Source organism: Orbicella franksi, chromosome 8 (genome assembly GCF_964199315.1).
Source record: "Orbicella franksi chromosome 8, jaOrbFran1.1, whole genome shotgun sequence".
NCBI classification, from domain to species: Eukaryota; Metazoa; Cnidaria; class Anthozoa; order Scleractinia; family Merulinidae; genus Orbicella; species Orbicella franksi.
The window spans coordinates 12423178-12441789 of NC_138152.1; the positions used below are offsets into that span (position 1 = coordinate 12423178).

Consider the following 18612-nt stretch of genomic DNA (forward strand, 5'->3'; position numbering starts at 1 on the left):
CAAAGTGACTGTCTGTTAAAGCAAACGATATTTCTAAGTAAGAATTCGTTGGATTTCTGATCATTTGCCACTGGACAGCATTTGAACCACTTTTATCAGTGAGAAACAATTTAAAGACTGAACCTCATTTGACTTTAATTAAAGAAAACGTTTTCGGCAAGATAGCAAGGATTGATTCTGTCACGTTGTTGGCCAATTTATGACCTACTCAACTAAAATTAGCCCTTATTAAATTAAAGATGAATCTACCAATCACACTAGCTGCATGAGAGGCGGCTTTGGCGGTAAATCAGCAGGGGTCTACGCCAAAAAACCCGGATGTTGTCGACAATGCATGCATCTGATCAGAATTGAGTACAGCAGCTGTGAACTGTTTTAGGATGCTTTTTCCTCGGCGTACTGTATTACGAGGTGACATAAAGCTTCTCTCTTCCTCACAGCATTATTGCGACTCGTACGTTGCAGAGTGATGCTGACCAAACAACTCGTAACAGAGAACTAACCAAGAGTAAAACGAAAGAAAAAATAAACGAAAAAATGGTAAGTGACAACTGTTCAATTTACAACTCTGAAATTGCAGTAATTACTTAAATGCGTTGTCAAAAACTTTTCTTAAAAAGCAAGTTCATTTACTAAGCAGTTTGAATCATATCTGTTTATTCTAATAAAATGTTCATTATTGTCTTTGCAGCGTTGTCACACAGGCATATTCTCTCTCATAATACTACACAGCATCAAAACTGTTTCTGGTAACAGTTTGCTCAGTGGCAATTGTGTATCTTCCATCAAAGGCAGCGCTCTTGTGAAACACTGTTACACATCACTTATGACACACAACATACTCGCATGTTATTATCGGTGTAAAGAAGACAAACTGTGTCAGAGTTTGAACTTTTACGAAAAGAAGAACCTTTGTGAATTGAACAACCGAACGCGTGCTGTGGGATCTCTGAATTTTCTCTCGTATGCAGATTCTGTTTACTTGGATAATCCGTTCAGAGGTAGGTTTTGAATTCTCCGAATTTGTTCTCGCGTTTTGAGGGTTAATGTTTATGATGATTTCTGTGGTAAGTATTAATGTATTTTTCTAGCGGGGTAGTTCACAATTTGTTGCGTGCCATTTTCAGTGTCTTTTCAGTTGGCTTCCTTTGCGGAAGGGGGTGAATTAATTCTTAGGACGTGAACTTCAAAAAACATAGTACATATGTGATCTGCTCAAGTAATGCTCCATATTTGATCTGGCTACTGTGCTTAGAGGTTCCTTTTCAGTAAGCTCTCCAACTAAAAGACTGTTGAGCACTCCTCCTTTGCCATGACGCTGACTAAGAGGTACTACAACATGTCGTAACTAACTATGAAAATTTGAAATGGGACACTCGAAGTCAAAGCAACACCTTAACGATACGGCGAGCTCCTTGTGCCATATAGAGTCTCCGCTTGGATTTAAAGTAGCTACGTCACCGTTTCCGCATCTTGAAAAGTTTAGCCTAAATTTACCAAGTTCGTTGTCTGTAATCCGTGTTATATTAACTATCCTTGTTCCTTTATGGTTTATTATTATCTCTTTGGTGTTTATCTATCTCAGTAAACTGCTATAATTTAAAATACCACGAGGTATTGACATATTTCTTCCTTCCTCTAGCAGTCTAACTTAGGTGTCTTTCTTGTTATAAAAGCTACTCTGGGTTCCTTCTCCAAGCTTCCAGCTACTTCATGCAGAGAAATCAAGAACAGTTCCGGAGGACTGGCGACTAGCGGTCGGTATTGGTTAGATACGGGAGAGTCTGGACACAAGCCTATTATCGCTTACTGTGATATGGAAAGAGAAGGTAAATGCACAGGTTTCGTGCATCTAGAATAATCTGTTTGTATTATTTCTTTCATAATTATTTCGTTTTTTTTCCCGGCGTAGTGATCGTGGAGTGTACTGGGAATCCATGTCGAAATGGCGGAACGTGTGACTATCAGGGGGATGGTCAGTATTCATGTCGGTGTTCAGGAGGGTACAGCGGGCGCAACTGTGAACTTGGTAAGTAATGCTTCCATCGATTGCCTCTTTTCTAAACACTTATTAAATAAAGCCTTACTATTCTTTTCAAAGAGAAAATGTCACCTGTGACGAAAAGTGACCAAGAACAACTATTTTAAAAATTTGTTCTGAAACTCATTGATAATTCATCAAGTTTAAACAAAGGAAATCATAACCGTGAAGGTGTTTGGATATCTGATCTCAAATAGCACAGATTTTTACGATTTTATTTGTCCGTTTTCTTCTTAGTTTAGATTGACAAGATATATCAAACAATTAAGACTGGATTTCTAAACATCTCGAGGTTCGTCAAAAATACTCCGCTACGCGTATATTTTCAACTCTTTTATCGCTGTTTGGAAATGTGGTCAAACGCGGTCTTTCGTGTGATACATTACCAAAAACGTCTACTCAAGAAATTAAATTACTGCATGCTATTCGGAAAGTATTTCCTCTAACACCAAATAACGAAATCAAATGGAAGTTGACCTAAGCACGTTAAACAAGTTAATGTTTAATACCTGAATGCTTCAGTCTCTTTGTAGGTTTTTCGTTGTTTAAATTTGTAATCTTTGTGAACTTGATGTATTTTGATAGCTTTGTTCCTTTGTATGTTTTGTGAAATTTGATAGATTGAAAAAATAGGTGAACATGAAAGTCACCGAAATTTAAGCCTAGAATAAGGGTAGGGATCCCGGAACACTAAAACAGTATCTCCGTTTATAATTTTATTACATGGCTAGATCTGCGCGCGGACAAGGTAAACCAAATCCTGCGTTGTGATTGGCTACCTGAGCGCGCAAGGTCTTGCCCGCTCGAGACTAGCCACCATGTCCCGCAAGAACAATTTTCCCGAAAGCCATAGATTTAGTCCTTTATTGGCTAAGTTTGTTCGGTCAAGATGGCTGGATATTGGCTGCAATAACTGAACAAGCATGGTCAATAGTCCCTATATAGATATTAAGTAGAGTAAAATCCTACGTTGCAATATTTCTTGCTACAGTTACAGACGAGTGTTCCAGCAACCCCTGTTTGAATGGAGGAACGTGCAATGTTACCGTCAATGGTTTTACATGCGCATGCGCACCGTTCGTTACTGGCATCTATTGCGAGCTTGGTGTAGGTAAGTTTCTCCACAACATTATTAGTCACGCTTTGCAATACAGTTAGTTAAGATGCCTCTCTCTTAAAAATTAAACTTTCAAGGGAAAAAGCAGTTAGTCTGTTTGGTCTGCCAGCTGGAGTCAATGACTACATTGTACTGAACATTGTCGAAATGAAAAGCTGAGAACAAAGACAATCACCATGTATATCATAGAGACTTCTTGTAGCATCAACTTTACAAACTATCGTACAATCCCTAACAGGGTCTTTGGACAACCAGTGCCCTTTTTCATTTTTTTATTATCGTGTAAGCTATCTGTAGTTGTTGATGCCCTGTGTACATCTCCATCCCTCAAATTTGAACAATGCAAACCTTTGCCTATATCTTAACTAATTCTTCAGAAATTCAAAATTTAAGAAAATTTTTCGCCATTAATACTCTTACAAACATAATATTGTGCCGTCACGTGTGGCCTACGATCAAAGGTGACTTTGCAAAGAACGCCAGATCGCAGGTTACACCAAGGGTGCCATCAATACATACCACGAGGTTGCTCTAGGAAGCCTTTGATTTTATTATCGTGTAAGCACCCTGTAGTTGCTGATGCCCTGTGTAATATGATCCCCCCTACCGACAACCTCCCTCTTTCTCCTCGTCGAACAAAAGAAACGTATAGGTCTCCCGGCTGCTTACAGCTTTAAGTTAGTAGCAGGAATTGAATATTTTTAGCACTCAAGACTTCAACTTCTCACTATAAAAGAATATATGGCATTTTTTCTTTTCTTATTCTTGGGAAGTAAATTAATTTACATCACATTAAGTGATCGATTGACCTGAATAGGCCATTTCCGAATTACCTTTAGCCTCGTTTTCAAAGCGAGTCTTGGTGCCCATTCTTTCATATGAAAATTAGATTTCATTAACACGCAAATTAAACTCATTTTCATATGAATGGTTGTGGCCCTGGCCTCGCTTTCATAGAGAGGCTTAGGGCAACTCGGAAATGGGCTATTATCCTCATTGACAATATATAATCTGACCTACCATAACAATTAGTTCTGTGTCAGACAAGGAACAAGGAAATTAAGTGACAACCGTATTTTACTTTCTTTCCTTTTTATGTGAATAACAGGAGAGGGATGCGACAGGTACTTGACAAACATGGATTTGGATCGAAGCATTCACACCAGAAGTTTGTCCCGATTCCAAAAATGTGACCGCACAATGGTTGAAGGCTGGTACCGCTTTAACAGTACCGCGGGCGTAAGAATGCCCGACTACTGCGTGAATAGCTACATGTGTAATACGCATGCGTCCGGTTGGCTAAATGGGACTCATCCCACACCACAAGAGCGCGCAGTCAACCGCACAGTGTGTTTTCATTGGAACAATGACTGCTGCCGGTGGAGCACAGCAATCATGGTGAGGAATTGTGGGCCGTTTTTCACGTACAGACTGGTACCCCTTGGTGTTTGTTACCTTAGATACTGCGTGACAGATGCAACTTCATCACACAAGCGTACATGAAAAACGCTACATTATGCCATTACCAAATAACGCGCGCTCTTTAAAGGACCACAGTAACTGTATGTTGAGTTAGTTTGGCCACGTACAACAAAATTACCTTTTCATTGAAAAAAAAAAACCCTGAAAATAATAGTTACCGATAGAACAACACTTAAGTGTTAATATACACCACAAGGAAACAAGGATGGTTAAAGATTGAAAAGATATACACGGATTACCAACGACGAACTTTAAAACTTTAGGCTAAACTTTTGAAGATTCGCCAACCGTGGCGTAACTCCTTTAAGAGGATTTCACAAGTGTAGAAAGTAACACACAGTTGCTTTGGTTTTGTAATGCCATGCTGACCGATTTGCTCAACAAACCCGCGTCACTTCGCGTCATCCAATCAGAAGTAAAACCAAACCCAAACGATTTCCCGGACTTCGTCTCAACCAACATGTTTTTGCCGCGAGTTTTGATTGGTTCACTGGAGTCGGTTCCCTGGTGCTCAAACCATTTAAGTATGGGTAATCAAATGGCGGCGAATGAGATTAGGAAATAATTTCACGCGTGTTTTGTCACAATTCTAATAATTTAGAATTTTGACAAAACGCAAGTGAAATTATTTCTTAATTTCATGATTATACCATTTGGTTACCTTTTAATATCATGGGTGACAAATTACACTTACAATCGCGGGTTATTGACTTTTTCATTGTATCCAGAAATTTCGCGCCATTGTTTAATTTCACAGGTGAAATTATAAATTATCGCTGAAAGTTCGCGCCAAAATTAAGAATTTGATAGCCATGATATTAAATACGGAATCTAAATCTAAATCTACATCTGTCACCTTAACATCTTTCAGAACAGTTAAAAAAAGCTTTAGAATTGACATGGAAGGATTGTTTCAAGAATGCATTTAATATTCTTTTTTAATAAGTTCCAGACAAAAGCCTGTAAAAATAAGTTACATAGGAATAAATAATGAAACAATCGTCCTAAAATCGTGCAACAGCTATACACTGAAAACAAGAAGCTCAAGAGCTTAGAACTGGGCCAGGCGGTTAAGTAAAACCGCATGTAGGGCACGGTACAACTCAGTGCAACTTTGAAGACGCAGCGGCCGTAGTTAATGACATCAATCACTATTAGGCGCATATTTTGCACGTTGAGTGATTGGTCGCATTGTGCGTCGAAGATAAAAGAAAAATATATATACCCTATCCGCGAACTGGACTTTTCCCAGTTAACAGTATCTTACTTTCGTAGAAGTGTCGAAGAGAAGATAACACACCGCGCAAGATCAAGCTCAAAAGAACCGAGTTTCTTAAAGATACGACTGATAATTATTATCAAGTACCTCCGAAAAAAAAGGATTTATGAAGACCCTACTACATTGGGCTTCATAAAGATAATTCAATAAACAGGGCTCACTTTAACAAGCCTTTTCGACTTATGTACCATTAATTACTTTGTAAGTAACTAGATGAAGGAATGACCTGAAATGTTTCATCTTCCTACATGATAAGCCGAAAAGAAAGACTTGGGCATTTATAATTTCGTTTAAGTTAAAACTAATTCACTTTTCTTTTGAAATTTTCTAAGGAATATTCTAAGGAGTAGACTTTTCAAAGTGTAAGCCACAGACTAAGGAGAAGTTCAAGAATTTCTTCAAAAATTTCACCATTTTTGCTAGTACACGTTCGGTTTCTTTACCTTCCCCTCCCTTCTGATCGTTCTGTTTGTGAACCGGGACCTTTTTATGTCGACCACAATGTCCTCGTCTTTTATCACAATATGAAGAAGGGAGAAATGTTTATTGATAATCTCCCTTTTTCTCTTTTTCAATCGCCACTTTTTCGCATATTCAATTTGCAACTATTGTTTTCTCTGAAAAGCTAATCGCGTTACCATCACCTTCATTGATTTGAGCACGTAAAATCCCGCTGACTTCGCTGACGCTCAGAACAAAAACCTTCTTGCTTCAAAGCCCCATTTCGTTCTTACTCCTTTATAACGGCACCGAAAAATGCTCTTTGTAACCCAGCCTTGACCGTCTTCTCACGGTTTGACCTCTTTAACTAAATGTAGTCTTATCAGGCCAGCCCCTCCACCGGTGGCAAGCCACGTGAACGATTGTTTGTTGGGGTTGAAACGAACCTAGGGGAAAAAAGTGATTGAGTTAAACTCACATGGCCACTGGGAACTTAAAGGGAATTACACAGTCACTTACTACGATCAGAAGCAATGGCATTAAACTACGTCACTCTTTTTACTATGGAAGTAAATCTGTCACCTTTTCCGTTCACCTATCCCAAATTCCGTTTGTCTTTCTCCCACCTTCACTCCCTTCTTCTTTTCCTTTTTCCCTTCTTTCCTTCACTTCCTCCTTTTTTTTTTATCTCTCCCACCTTCCTCCACCCCCTTGATCTCCCACTCTTTTTCTCCCTCCCTCCTTAGGTCTCCATCTGTACCTCCCTTTGCATCTCATTCCCTCCTTCCATATTTCCATCCCAACCACCTTCCCTCCTTCCTCCGTCTCCTCGGCCAGGTCCAGCTGCTTTAATAGCGTTCCGTATGAGAAAAAGAGACAGCCAATACATTAAGGTTAGAAAACAAAACACTTTAATTACGACCATGGCAGTACGAAGTGATCTTCGATCCGGTCACTTGATCTTTGTTGATTGCCCTCCATCTCCCTCCTTCCCTTCCTGGATTGTGTTACAACTCACTCGCTTACCACGAATCACGCAACGCAATAGTAAAGGATTGATCCAACTACCTTGTGTATCGCCTGAGGATTGACGAAGCAGTCATACGGAGCACTCTGCATGGTGCTAGGATTGAGAAGGCGTCTGAAATCTGGATCTGATCTTTCGATACTATTTTGGAATTCCAGCTGTGAAATGGAAAATATTAAATAATTTAAAATTTAAAAAAAGTACGTGTCAAGTAGGACTAGCCAAAGGAATAATCCTTGTGCTAATGGACGGCACATGGATGACACACAACAAGGAAATATTAATCACTGACTCGACTCACTAGTGGGTTTAAGAAAACCACGACGGCAACGGCAACGTCGCTAAACAAAAGGTTGAATGAGCAGGCCCCGGTTGTTGGAAAGGTGGATACGTATCTACTGGATAAATCACTATCCAGTACATTTATCCGGTGCATAGCGTTATCCAGCCTTCGAACAACCGGGGCCAGAACAATGGCTGTGCACGTGCGTTATAATTCTTGGTACATTTCTTTGCCGTCACGGTCTTCTCCAAAACAACAACGTGAAACGACAAAATTCTGCGTTTTCTGGGGAACGCGAACCACGACAGCTGATTTTAAACATTGTCATTTCAAATTTACTGCTGCGTCCCAGATCCAGTTTCATAGTTTTGACAGTGACAAACAAAGTAAATGACTTTAAAGTATCGCGAGATTCGTATTTAAGTTATAAAATAATTTTTTAATCGACGTTGTCCTCGACGTCACCATTGTGGTTAGTTAAACCCAGTGATATGAATAGCGAACGTGCTGATGACAGAAGCACGGTAGTCAACTGATACAAACCACTTGTCCTTTGATTCCCTGGCCATAGGCCTTTTTTTCTTTACTTAGACCCACGATTGTCACGAGATATCTCCTTGACGCTATGATGTGGTATCGACAAGTTAGATCGTTGATGGGAGAAGCCGGATCGAAGATCATCAACAACATATTCCGTTGAAGGCAATTCCATGTCGCGTTATTTGCGTTGCTTGTGAAAACGACAACAATAGGTCATTTTCGAGTTACCTTGTGCCTATGTTTCAAAACGAGTCTTCATGTAAAACCTTTCACATGAGAATGAGTTTGATTTCCATGAAGATGACCACGTAGGCGGAATTCATTTCCATATGGATGGTTTCGTACGAAGACTCATTTTGACACCGAGGCAAAAGACAACTCGGAAATGGCCTATTGGTTATCATTGAAAGAACTTACAGCGTTTACGTCGTGGAAAACGAGTCGATGATTCTGAAACACTTCTGCAGCAGTCGTTGGTGGTGTTACATTCTTCTTTTCTTCAGAAGTTGATGCTTCCTTGGAAGTGCATGCATCTTTATCGTTGTTCGTACATGCACCTTTTTCCTCGGAAGTGCTTGCACCTAAGCTCTTATCAATGCATTTATTTACTTGACTTTCGTCTAATATGTCGGAATTGTTCGTATCCTCCATACTGGTGACGTCTTTCGGTTCTTGTTCTTTCGAAAGTAATGACGTGCCACGATCAAGTTCTTCCAAGTACACCCTATAAATACTCTACAAAGACAAAGGACACAGACTTCAGCATTTACCAACTTAACGCTGATAAAGGTAAATTAATCGCCAAATCGGGTTTGTGAAGTAATATATCACACAGGAAAAACCGTGTTTGACCACATTTCCAAACACCGAGAACAGAGTGGAAAGTACGACGCGCAGCGGAGTATCTTCGACGAACTTCGAGGCGTTTAGAAATGTGGTCAAACACTGTTCCAAACACCGAGAACAGAGTGGAAAATACGACGCGCAGCGGAGTATTTTTGACGAACTTCGAGGTGTTTGGAAATGTGGTGAAACACTGTTTTGAGTGAATGATAAATGTCCTAAATCAAAACTAAAACTAAGGAGAAAACGGAGAAATAAAATCGTAAAAACCTATGCTAATTAGGATAAGATATCCAAACACTGTCACGGTCGTGATTTCCGTTGTTTAAATACTCGAAAAGTCAGCTTCAAGAACAAGTTTCAAGTGAACAGTCGATGGTATTGTCTGATATTACAGCCAATACCATCTTGGTTAAACTGACCAATCACTTTCAACGGACCAGACTTATAACACCATCGACTGACAAACACTTTTCACTTGACTCTGAACATGACTTCCGTTGAAGTTGTCGAAATGTCAGTCACCAACAACAGTTCTTTTTAGAATTACCTTCACCCGGACGATCACACTATACGAACTACATATCTAAAAAAAATGATGACTTTCTGTTTTCTTAACACCTATCTGATTGAAAAATGCATTGGTATTGAGAGGAGAATTTACATAACATCACTCTTGAAGTGAAAGGGTACGTGACAAAGCACAGACCCCAAAAATAACCTAGTACGGGCCCTTTGCCTCTCGTTCAGAACAAGTCCTGCTGCAAAACTTTTCAAATGAAAATAAAATCGTGCAGGTGAAACACATTTTCATTTTGCAAGAAGACTCAACAACTGTAAAAGTACTCACTCGGGGCGGGGGGGGTGGGGAAGGGGGCTATCTAAGGTAAGAGGGACGGGGAGGCACTGTGGATTAAATTCTGTGGGAGACCAGCCTCGGCGTTGCTTAAGCATAATTTGAACCCTACAAGAAACCATTCCAAAGCAGACAAACAAGTTAGAGCTTTAGTGATAATAACGACACAGACATTGCCATCAGATGCTCCTAGCTGCATAAGTTTAAAGCTCTCACGACATATCTCTCTAAAACACCTTAACGCAGTATGACAGTATGAGGGAGCAACCATGAAAGATACCTCCACGAATAAATAACAATTGAGTTCTGTCTTTGGTCTCACGCTAAATGAGACCAATCCAAAACTAGCACCCCTGAACTAGACGACGAGCGTCCCGTCCCTTCAAAATGGGAGATACCCCCCCCCCCCCGCCCCTCCCCAACCCGGCCGCCGTTCCATGGGCCCATGAGATTGTATCTTACAAATTTGGAAAAGGGTCTTCTTCTTCTTTTCGCCAGTTGAATTCCAACCACTTCACCACTGGCATCTCCAGTGATCAAGACTTTTGTCCAATCAGACACGGACAGAGTCTGTTAAAAAGAGCAAACCAAACAGTTTTTAAATGCTAGTAGAAGAAAGAACTATTGAATGTTAGTATACGCTAACTGGGATGGTGAATAAGCAAGCAATAAGCAAGCAAATAGTGTAAATTAACGAAAAACGTTTTGTAAATCCCGACCGGTGGGAGGCGGACCAGTTTGCTATTTACAAAGTGTGGAGGAGTTGAATTTGGGATCATTAACAAAGAAAATCCATCTTGTGGAAAGGTGGAGGATTTGAACCCGCGAAACCCAGATTACAGGTCAGTAATAGTGATCCCTGCAATTCGAAGCGAGCAGTTTTCAACTGGGTGTCATAAGACCTAAACCGAAGTTATTGTGCTGTTTAAGAAGCTTCGACGGCGACGCCGGCCCGGGGGACAACGTCGATTAAAAATAAATTAATATTTCACCTACAAATCTCGCGATACTCTTAAGTCATTTAGTTTGTTTCTCTTTATCAAAACCACCTCGAAACTGAATATGGAACACAGTACAAAATTCAAAATAAAAATTTTAAAACTTATTCGTCGTGGTTCACGTTCTCCAGACAACGCAGAATTTGGTCATTTCATGTTGTTGTTTTGCAGAGGACGGCAAAGAAATGTACCAAGAATTATAACGCACGTGCACAGCCATTGTTCTGCTCATTAAACCTTTTGTTTAGCGACGTTGCCGTTGCCGTTGCCGTTACCGTTGCCGTCGTGGATTTCGTAAACTCCCTATTACGTACTCTGCACAATACGGTAAACCAATGAAAATTCATAGCAACTACATGTAGTCAACGCAAAGCAAGTGTACGAGCGAGTGACAATTAGTTTTGGTTTTACTTCTGATTAGATGACAAAATGGCGCGAGTTCTGTTAATATGCCATTTTACAGTTGTGTGCGCAGTTACCTGGCCTATGAATGCAAGTGAGGCTGGAGGTGACCTTGCTTTGATACAGACCTCACTGCTTTTCTCATTTAAATACCAACTAGTTAGCATAAGAACAACATGATTTACAAAGCAAGAGCAGTGAGGTCTTTATCAAAACAAGGTCACCTGCAGCAAGGCTGCAGGTGACCTTGTAACACCAAAGCAAACGCAAATTACTTTCAACACTCATGAGAAAACCGCTCTATGCTTAATGTTCTTCTTGGATTAAAATCGGAGCAACTAATTAACTTGTTAAAGTTCTTAGTTCTATCCATCTTGTTGACTTTTATTAAAATTTACTTTATAAACATCCTTATGGCATTTATATACAGTGTCCAAAAGTTTGTCCGAAATCTTCAATAATTCGTCCGATAATTATTGCTTTGAAAGTAAGCTTTCAAAAAATTAAATAAGTCCGACATTGCAAGATTCCAATGTTCATAGTTAAAATTAGTCTCTACATACATACCCAGATTGCACTATTGTGAGCGGTCGCCAGGCTCGTTAGTCGTTCATCTTTGGTGCTTACAAAAGTAAAAAACCTTGCAACACATGGATACTTCAGATTCTGGAAAGAATCATCTTCACAGCCCACTATAGAACCAAACCCAACAGACCAGTGAAGCTCATGGGATATTCCTGCAAATAGTTGCACATAAAGATCATCGCAAACGAAACAGAAGTAGCGTCTGCATACGACCAACTCGTATGAAAAAAATAAAAAATAAAAAAAATCATAGCTCCTCTTCATGTTTTCCCATTTTAGCGAAAGACAGGTTTTATGGGAGCAAATTCTGCTTCAGAGAAGCAAAATACTTCTGCTATCTGCAGAAATATCTTGTTTCCGCCGCAAATGTTTCCTCGTTTCCGCGCCAAGGGAACAGCTTTGGGGAACAATGTTTCCGCGACGATGTCCTAAAATTAACTATCGGACTTGAATTGACTATTTCCGAGTTGCCTTTTATCTCTGTGTCAAAAAAAGTCAAAGTGTGAAACCATTCATACGAAAATGAGTTCTACGTACAGGTTCATTTTCATGCAAATTAAAGTCATTTTCGTAAGACTGTTTCGCACTTAGACTCGTTTTGAAACAGAGGCACAAGGGAACTTGGAAGTGGCCTATTACGCATGGCTACCTGCCAAAGATGTGGGTCAATCGAACTTCTTGGTATTGGCTTACGGTCGTGTTTGATGCTTTTAAAACCAATCAAAATCTAAGCAGGCGCAATAAGAAACAAAGACAAGAGGAACGGATTGGATCATTCCACTCATGGATCGCAATGAATCACTGCGCATCCCACGTGAGGAGAAAAAAAAAGTAAGATGAAAAAAACTTCAGAAATATTTTGACGCCTTGGCTTATTAGAAAACATGAACTTCTCCTTGCATGGAAGAAAGGTAATACTAAAATTTGTTTCATTACCTCGTTTTAGAACAGTTACAGGCTTTAAAGGAGAATTGAGATTCCATATTTTGTACCATCGATCGTAGCTACCTGAAAAACAAATCAAATGTTCACATCAGGTTAACAAAATGTTGGTCCTATAAGCGATTCAATCAGATTAGATGGGTATTCGAATAAGAACTTATCTGAGCTTGTCTACTAGCAACTGCAATCTGCTAACCAGTGACCAAACTCTCTTGGCAGCAACTCGTAGAGCTGCCAAAAGAGCTTGCTCGTCACTTTTTTGGGAAAAAAACACGTTGATAAATTTACTCTTCAGCGATATGGTCATATAGGGAATAGTTTTCTACAAGACGTGAGTGTTAAACTTAAAATTCTTAATAGGCTTATGGTCGAGAGGTCACACGTCTAAACCCCTGACCACTCTTGTACCATAATGCCTGCACAGAGTTCCGATGTCGTGGTCTACCTGTGACAAGGTACTCTGGATATTGAGGGCACCAGGCCAAGTCTTTGACGACCGATGAATTGGCTGCAATGTGAAGAAATGGAGCTAGACCTGCGAAGAATGACATCAAAAGCACACTTTCAAAACAAACTAAAGATAAATGATTCTGAGTACACTCACACAAGACGTTCAATGTAAAGAGTTTATTGAAGATGTGTCAGTCAGTCATCTGATGCAAATGCATGTAACCTATTTTATTTCCACACATTACAGCTATTGGTTCTAAGAATTAGAACTTGTGCTACGCCAGATACGAAAAACCAGTAAAGGCCAAAAAATATGTGGAAACGTTTTCCTCATCTACATGTAATGCAGCAGCACGACACTTCGAGGAAAGGGTTTTCCACAATTATTTATCCAAGTTTTTTAAACATAATCACAATCATAAATAGAATAAAGTGGGCGAATACAAAGACCGCTAGACCTATAATGAAAATAAACAGAAAGTCTTCCACTCACGAAAAGTCTGTGTTCCACCATCCATTGTTTCCTTTAACAATGGCGACTCTTTCAAGAGATTCCAGATTGCTACAGTCCCTAAGAAGAAAAATAATGTACTTTAATATGAAATTTACTGAGGACTTGGTATCATCCTCTAACAACAAGCTTAGAACCGGTTTTTCTCATAGCATGTGGTATGTGACAAACAGAACTGCAAAAGGTGCAGCTTTGTGTGTTAGAAGAGAAAAGAAAAAATATTAACCTTATATGAGATCGTGATTGAAAAGGAAAACGATGTGAGGATTATGGCCTGGTTTTCACCTCGACATAAGTACAGACATAAGGATGACGGTAGTGATAATGCCCACAACACAAGCAGAGGCACAAGCAGAGCAAAAAAGAGTTTTGTTCTTCTTGTTCTTCTGCTTCTGCTTATGTCAAGTGAGAACGCGTTGCTGTAAGCATAATGATAGCATACGTCTGCCACCTTTTTTTACTGTATCAAGTAGGCATGGAACCGAAAATACGGCAATTTTCCATTCTGCGCATGCCTACGTGCTTATGCTTGTGCTGTGGGCGTCCTCACTATATATATAAGTAGGTGACAAGCCGGATAGACATGTTCAAAGTCAAAAAGGTGTCCAAAGCATTCTTTGCAACCCATTTGTGCCTCTGTCTTATCTCCTCTAGTGCATGTTCATTTACAGTGACTTGAAAAAAAGTCGCTTTATAAACATATTTAATGAATTGTATTTCATAAATTATTTTACTTCCGGTTATAAGCTGGAGTCATTTTACTAACAGTAGTGTAATCTTCAAGCATCGCTCACCATCAGAAAAGCCAGTGGCAATCTTCTCATGAATGGCACATGGGAACCATTTGGCACGCCAGGCTTGGCCACTCTCCCCATTGTAGGCCACGCCCAAGGCACATGGCATCAACACAGCATGAGGAGTGGGACTCACTATAACTGAATATCAACACGAATTAGTCAAAGGCTTAGACAAAGCATGCGCTTACGGAAAGCGATTATAGAATGCGCTTATGGAAGCGCTTAGTAAAGTGCCTGTAGAAAGTATGCACTTATAGAAAGCATGCGATTGGGCTGTGCCTTGACGTTTGACAGAAACATGGACACGTTTCCCACGAGATATTTTCTAAGAGACATTGAAACATGTGTCTGGGTGTCGGAGAGTGCTGTAGAAACAACTGTTAAAGTATTTTGGGAGAATTTTCTCATACTCAAGTCTTTGTAACTCTGTTGAAATCCGTCCGTCTCTCTGTTTGTCTGTCTTAATGACCTTAATAAGTACTAATTTTACATTCACCGAACATCTGCCATCAGGATGGCATCGTCAAAATCAGAAACTTAACATAATTAGAAAATATGCACGCAAGCAATAAGAGCTTAGTTTGATGGAGGGCGTGGAGCAATGATCGATCCACTATAAGAGAGGACGACAAAGACGATAAGGAGGGAAATTATCCCGCAATTGAAAAGTAACGATAGATATACTTCATTCTTATTTATCGATATTTTACCAGAAGGATAAAGGGACTGCTTGTCTGAATCCGCGGAACCCATAGCAGAGAGTAACGCTGACGGCCACGGAATACTGCAACAGAAATAAAATGTCGTTAGCAAGGGTTCCATTAACGTTTCCAGCAAGAAGGCATGTGGTTTTCACAGGCAGGCAAAACGTTTTGAACTGAAATTCTTTATAATTTTCCTCTAGATGGTCAAACCAGGCAGGCAACAGCGTCCTCACAGCCGGTCGTCAATCCCCCGTAGGAAAAAAGATGGCGACTGGTACATTTGTCAATAATTCTTAGCGGACGTAAACCTTAACAGCCGCCATCTTTTTTCCTACTGAGGATTTGCCCAGTGCCCGGCCCTTAATGAAACCCCTGGTCGTAAGTGACTTGTAGCGAGTTTGTAAGGAGGGTAAGGAGGGTGGAATCAAGAGCACCGCTCGGAGACTCTAACCACAGAGCTACAAGAGATTGGTATCCAGCTACGTCCAAGATACCCTTAAGACAAGTAAGGTCAATGGTTCAAATGTGATATTAAGCATTACATAAACTAATTAAAACAATGGCCATGCTTGCGCCTTTGCTTATGTGCGCTATGTTTGTTCTGTTCATCCAAGTTAGCCTAATTCATATGCAAACACTCATCCGTAAACTTGGAACCACTTTGTACATTTCTACGGGGATGTTCCGAATAGGCCATATTCGTATCTTCGGTGTTGGACTGAAGCTAGCTTATAACTGAGGCTAATGCGGGGAGTGTTTTCAAATGCAAATGACATTAATCTCTTTTTAATGACATTCCTCCGCATGAGCCTCCATTCCAAGCTAGTTCCAGTCCAATACCGAGAATACGAACTTGGTCTACTGGGAAACGTTTGCCCAAACTGAATTCCAGACATCCTTCACCTTTATATGCAATTTCTCGTAGATCAGGTGTATTCAAGTATCTTTTACAAACGTTGATCAAATTACATATGGATAAGAAGTTGTACCTCAAAATACGAACCAAACCATCACCACAAGCTAAAGCCATTACCCCAAGACGTGGAAGAACATCTGTCTAATAAAAAAAATAAATAAATAAATAAAAAACAATATTCATAATAAAATAAACTGCACTGGGATTGAAATCTGGTGGTCCCATCTCCTCGACCGCGTTGTGTAAAAAAGGCAACTGGTCAGCATCCCATCAGTTGGGATTCTTACTAGTTTATGTTCTATTTGCAGTACATGTATTTGTTTATTTCCAACCTCCCATAATGTGTAACTGAGGGCAAAAAACCCAGTATGGTAAGATTTTGTTTTCAATGCATTTGCCTCTAACTTTTCCTGTAGACTTTTAGTCACCTTTAAAACTGACCACACAGCTCTGGTCTCAAATGGTATCTGCAAAAGAAATCGTAGTGGCCATCCAGAATTTGGCCTCTTTACTTAGATTCGAAGTGAGGAACTTGAGTATAACGTTTTCCCCTTTCTGAAGCAGTGTGAAAATATTGTCCCAACATAGTCCTTAGCGAGCAAGAAGTGCATTTAATCCTTTATACTGTATCTCAGTCAAAAACATTTCGGTGTGTGTTACTAATGGTTCGTTCAACTATCACATAAGGGTTTGTTATAGGGAAAGGGCCAGTGTCTTCACAAAATGCCCAGTTTCACGATTCGATTCAAGATTCGATTGTTATTTCTGAGTGGATAATTGACCTAACAGACTTCGTTATATCATTGTTGTGCTGTTTTATTTTATTTAAGGAGGTTCAGGTACGTACTTGGTTTTTCATGGACGAGGCAGGCTCCCAAGTCCCTGATGGGCACCAGCTAATGTCCCATATTGCACCGTAGTCGTGTGCAATACCAAGCACCAATGTTGGTTTTGAGCCTGACCTAATGGAGGAAACAGATTGGGAGGTTTTTAAACAATTATGCTGAATAAGAGCATTGATTCCTTGGAATCACAAGTCACGACATTCTGAAACCAGAATGCTTCGTCTTCCTACTAAGGCCCAGTTCAGACGCCAAACTTTTCATAAGCAGAACTTAATTCGAGTTCGGACCGACCCGAATTATCAAAAGTATGCTTGATGATTCAGACGTCGAACTTAATTTGCAGAACTCAATTTAGTTTGAACCAAAACACTTCAGAATAGAGAAACTGCTTGTAATATACGTTATAATAATATATGCATTAGATTCGCCACATGGAAAGTTCGACGTCTGAATCAAAGCCGTTCCAAAGCCGAAATTCCCAGCTGAGCTAGACGGGAAGAACGGCTGAGCCATTCCAAATTCAAATAGCCGTTCTTAACTGATTCAGAGTCCGAACTTTTCATGTACTTAAGTCAACGTATTAGGTTCGGCGTCTGAAATGAACTTGAACTGGGGCTAACAAAGTTTCCTTTTAAAGTTTGTCTTCCACCGCTGCCATCAGAAAAGCTAGCATGTGCATCTATTTGTAAAATCATACAAAGCTTTGCCAGTGGCATCTATTGTTTCGTGTGAAATTAGAAAGGCAGCGGTCGATCCCTTTCTCAATTTAACCAATCATGAAAAAGGCTTCATATAAATGTCCTCCACTAATCAATTAATAACACTGGAGAAGTTCAACGTGATTTAATGTAGTTTCGAAAGAAACTGTTGCGGTGCATCAGCAACCAAGTGAGACAGACTTAGGTGCTTCTCAATTTGAAATTGATAAAGGGAAATTCAACTACCACAGCAAACTTGGCGTATTGACGTGTGTTAGCCTTTCGTCTGAGTGAACTTGATCCGACTAAGGCTAACACTTGAAGCGTCAGCTTTCTCGGATTCGCTAAGGCTATACATGGTTGGTATGTAGCACCTTTCACATATAAGCATAATATATTTTTTGGATGTAAGAGCCCTTTATTTAACACAGAGATTCAGAAATACACCAAACTCATAAGCTCTTTAGTTACTAATTTCACTAAGAGTCTATTTGGAAGTACCACATAAGACATTGGAATGACTTTGCGTGGATTTTAGTCTTATCGGTGTCACGGTGTTCGTTGAACATTTGTTTGTTTGTACCTATTAGAGCTCTTTTTCTCTGTAATGAGCACCGCTTAGAAAACACCATACTCTATATCTGTAGCATGAAAGTTTTTAAGAGCAAATGTCTACAAGAATCAAAAATAGTTCGGCAAGGCTCGGAAAATAGAATTTGCCCTACTGCTGTATATAAGTAGGCCTTAGTAAAAGTAAAAACGCCAAGAAGTTTTTTTCTTCAAATATCTTGGTATTTCCGAAAAAAAAAGGACATTGTCGGTTTCACGTCCAGACATCAATCTAACGAGTCCTAA

General features: G+C 39.8%; 2 protein-coding genes across 5 annotated transcripts in view; one reads left to right on the plus strand and one right to left on the minus strand.

Annotated features, from left to right (window-relative positions):
- Nucleotides 1–265: 265 nt before the first annotated feature.
- Nucleotides 266–5418, plus strand: LOC145494165 (uncharacterized). The gene is made up of 7 exons (XM_081473627.1): nucleotides 266–354; nucleotides 441–540; nucleotides 692–1001; nucleotides 1677–1829; nucleotides 1913–2029; nucleotides 3033–3152; nucleotides 4267–5418. Exons 1-7 carry the CDS (start codon nucleotides 266–268, stop codon nucleotides 4659–4661), a joined length of 1284 nt encoding a protein of 427 aa, XP_081329753.1. The 3' UTR covers nucleotides 4662–5418.
- Nucleotides 5419–5548: 130 nt separating this feature from the next.
- LOC145495349 (uncharacterized) overlaps nucleotides 5549–18612 on the minus strand; it is a 32556-nt gene continuing 19492 nt past the window's right edge. For 2 of the 4 annotated variants that reach the window (XM_081474950.1, XM_081474951.1), the window contains 12 exons: nucleotides 17062–17176; nucleotides 16288–16355; nucleotides 15305–15378; nucleotides 14592–14732; nucleotides 13780–13857; nucleotides 13282–13371; nucleotides 12831–12902; nucleotides 11877–12046; nucleotides 10372–10479; nucleotides 8628–8945; nucleotides 7429–7545; nucleotides 5549–6806 (listed from right to left, as the gene is read on the minus strand). In XM_081474950.1, the coding sequence (XP_081331076.1) occupies nucleotides 6708–6806; nucleotides 7429–7545; nucleotides 8628–8945; nucleotides 10372–10479; nucleotides 11877–12046; nucleotides 12831–12902; nucleotides 13282–13371; nucleotides 13780–13857; nucleotides 14592–14732; nucleotides 15305–15378; nucleotides 16288–16355; nucleotides 17062–17176 (1450 nt within the window). In that variant the 3' untranslated portion in view covers nucleotides 5549–6707. Of the gene's footprint in view, nucleotides 6807–7428; nucleotides 7546–8627; nucleotides 8946–10371; nucleotides 10480–11115; nucleotides 12047–12830; nucleotides 12903–13281; nucleotides 13372–13779; nucleotides 13858–14591; nucleotides 14733–15304; nucleotides 15379–16287; nucleotides 16356–17061; nucleotides 17177–18612 lie in introns of those variants that run through there. The other 2 variants (XM_081474952.1, XR_014050405.1) reach the window with 2 other exon arrangements.

What these genes read in the sequence shown, in the direction of transcription:
- LOC145494165 (XM_081473627.1), top strand. Translation starts at nt 266, where the DNA reads ATGAGAGGCGGCTTTGGCGGTAAATCAGCAGGGGTCTACGCCAAAAAA. An exon ending in ATGCATCTGATCAGAATTGA is followed by an intron (nt 355 to 440) that starts GTACAGCAGCTG and finishes TCTTCCTCACAG; the next exon opens with CATTATTGCGACTCGTACGT. An exon ending in CTTGGATAATCCGTTCAGAG is followed by an intron (nt 1,002 to 1,676) that starts GTAGGTTTTGAA and finishes TTGTTATAAAAG; the next exon opens with CTACTCTGGGTTCCTTCTCC.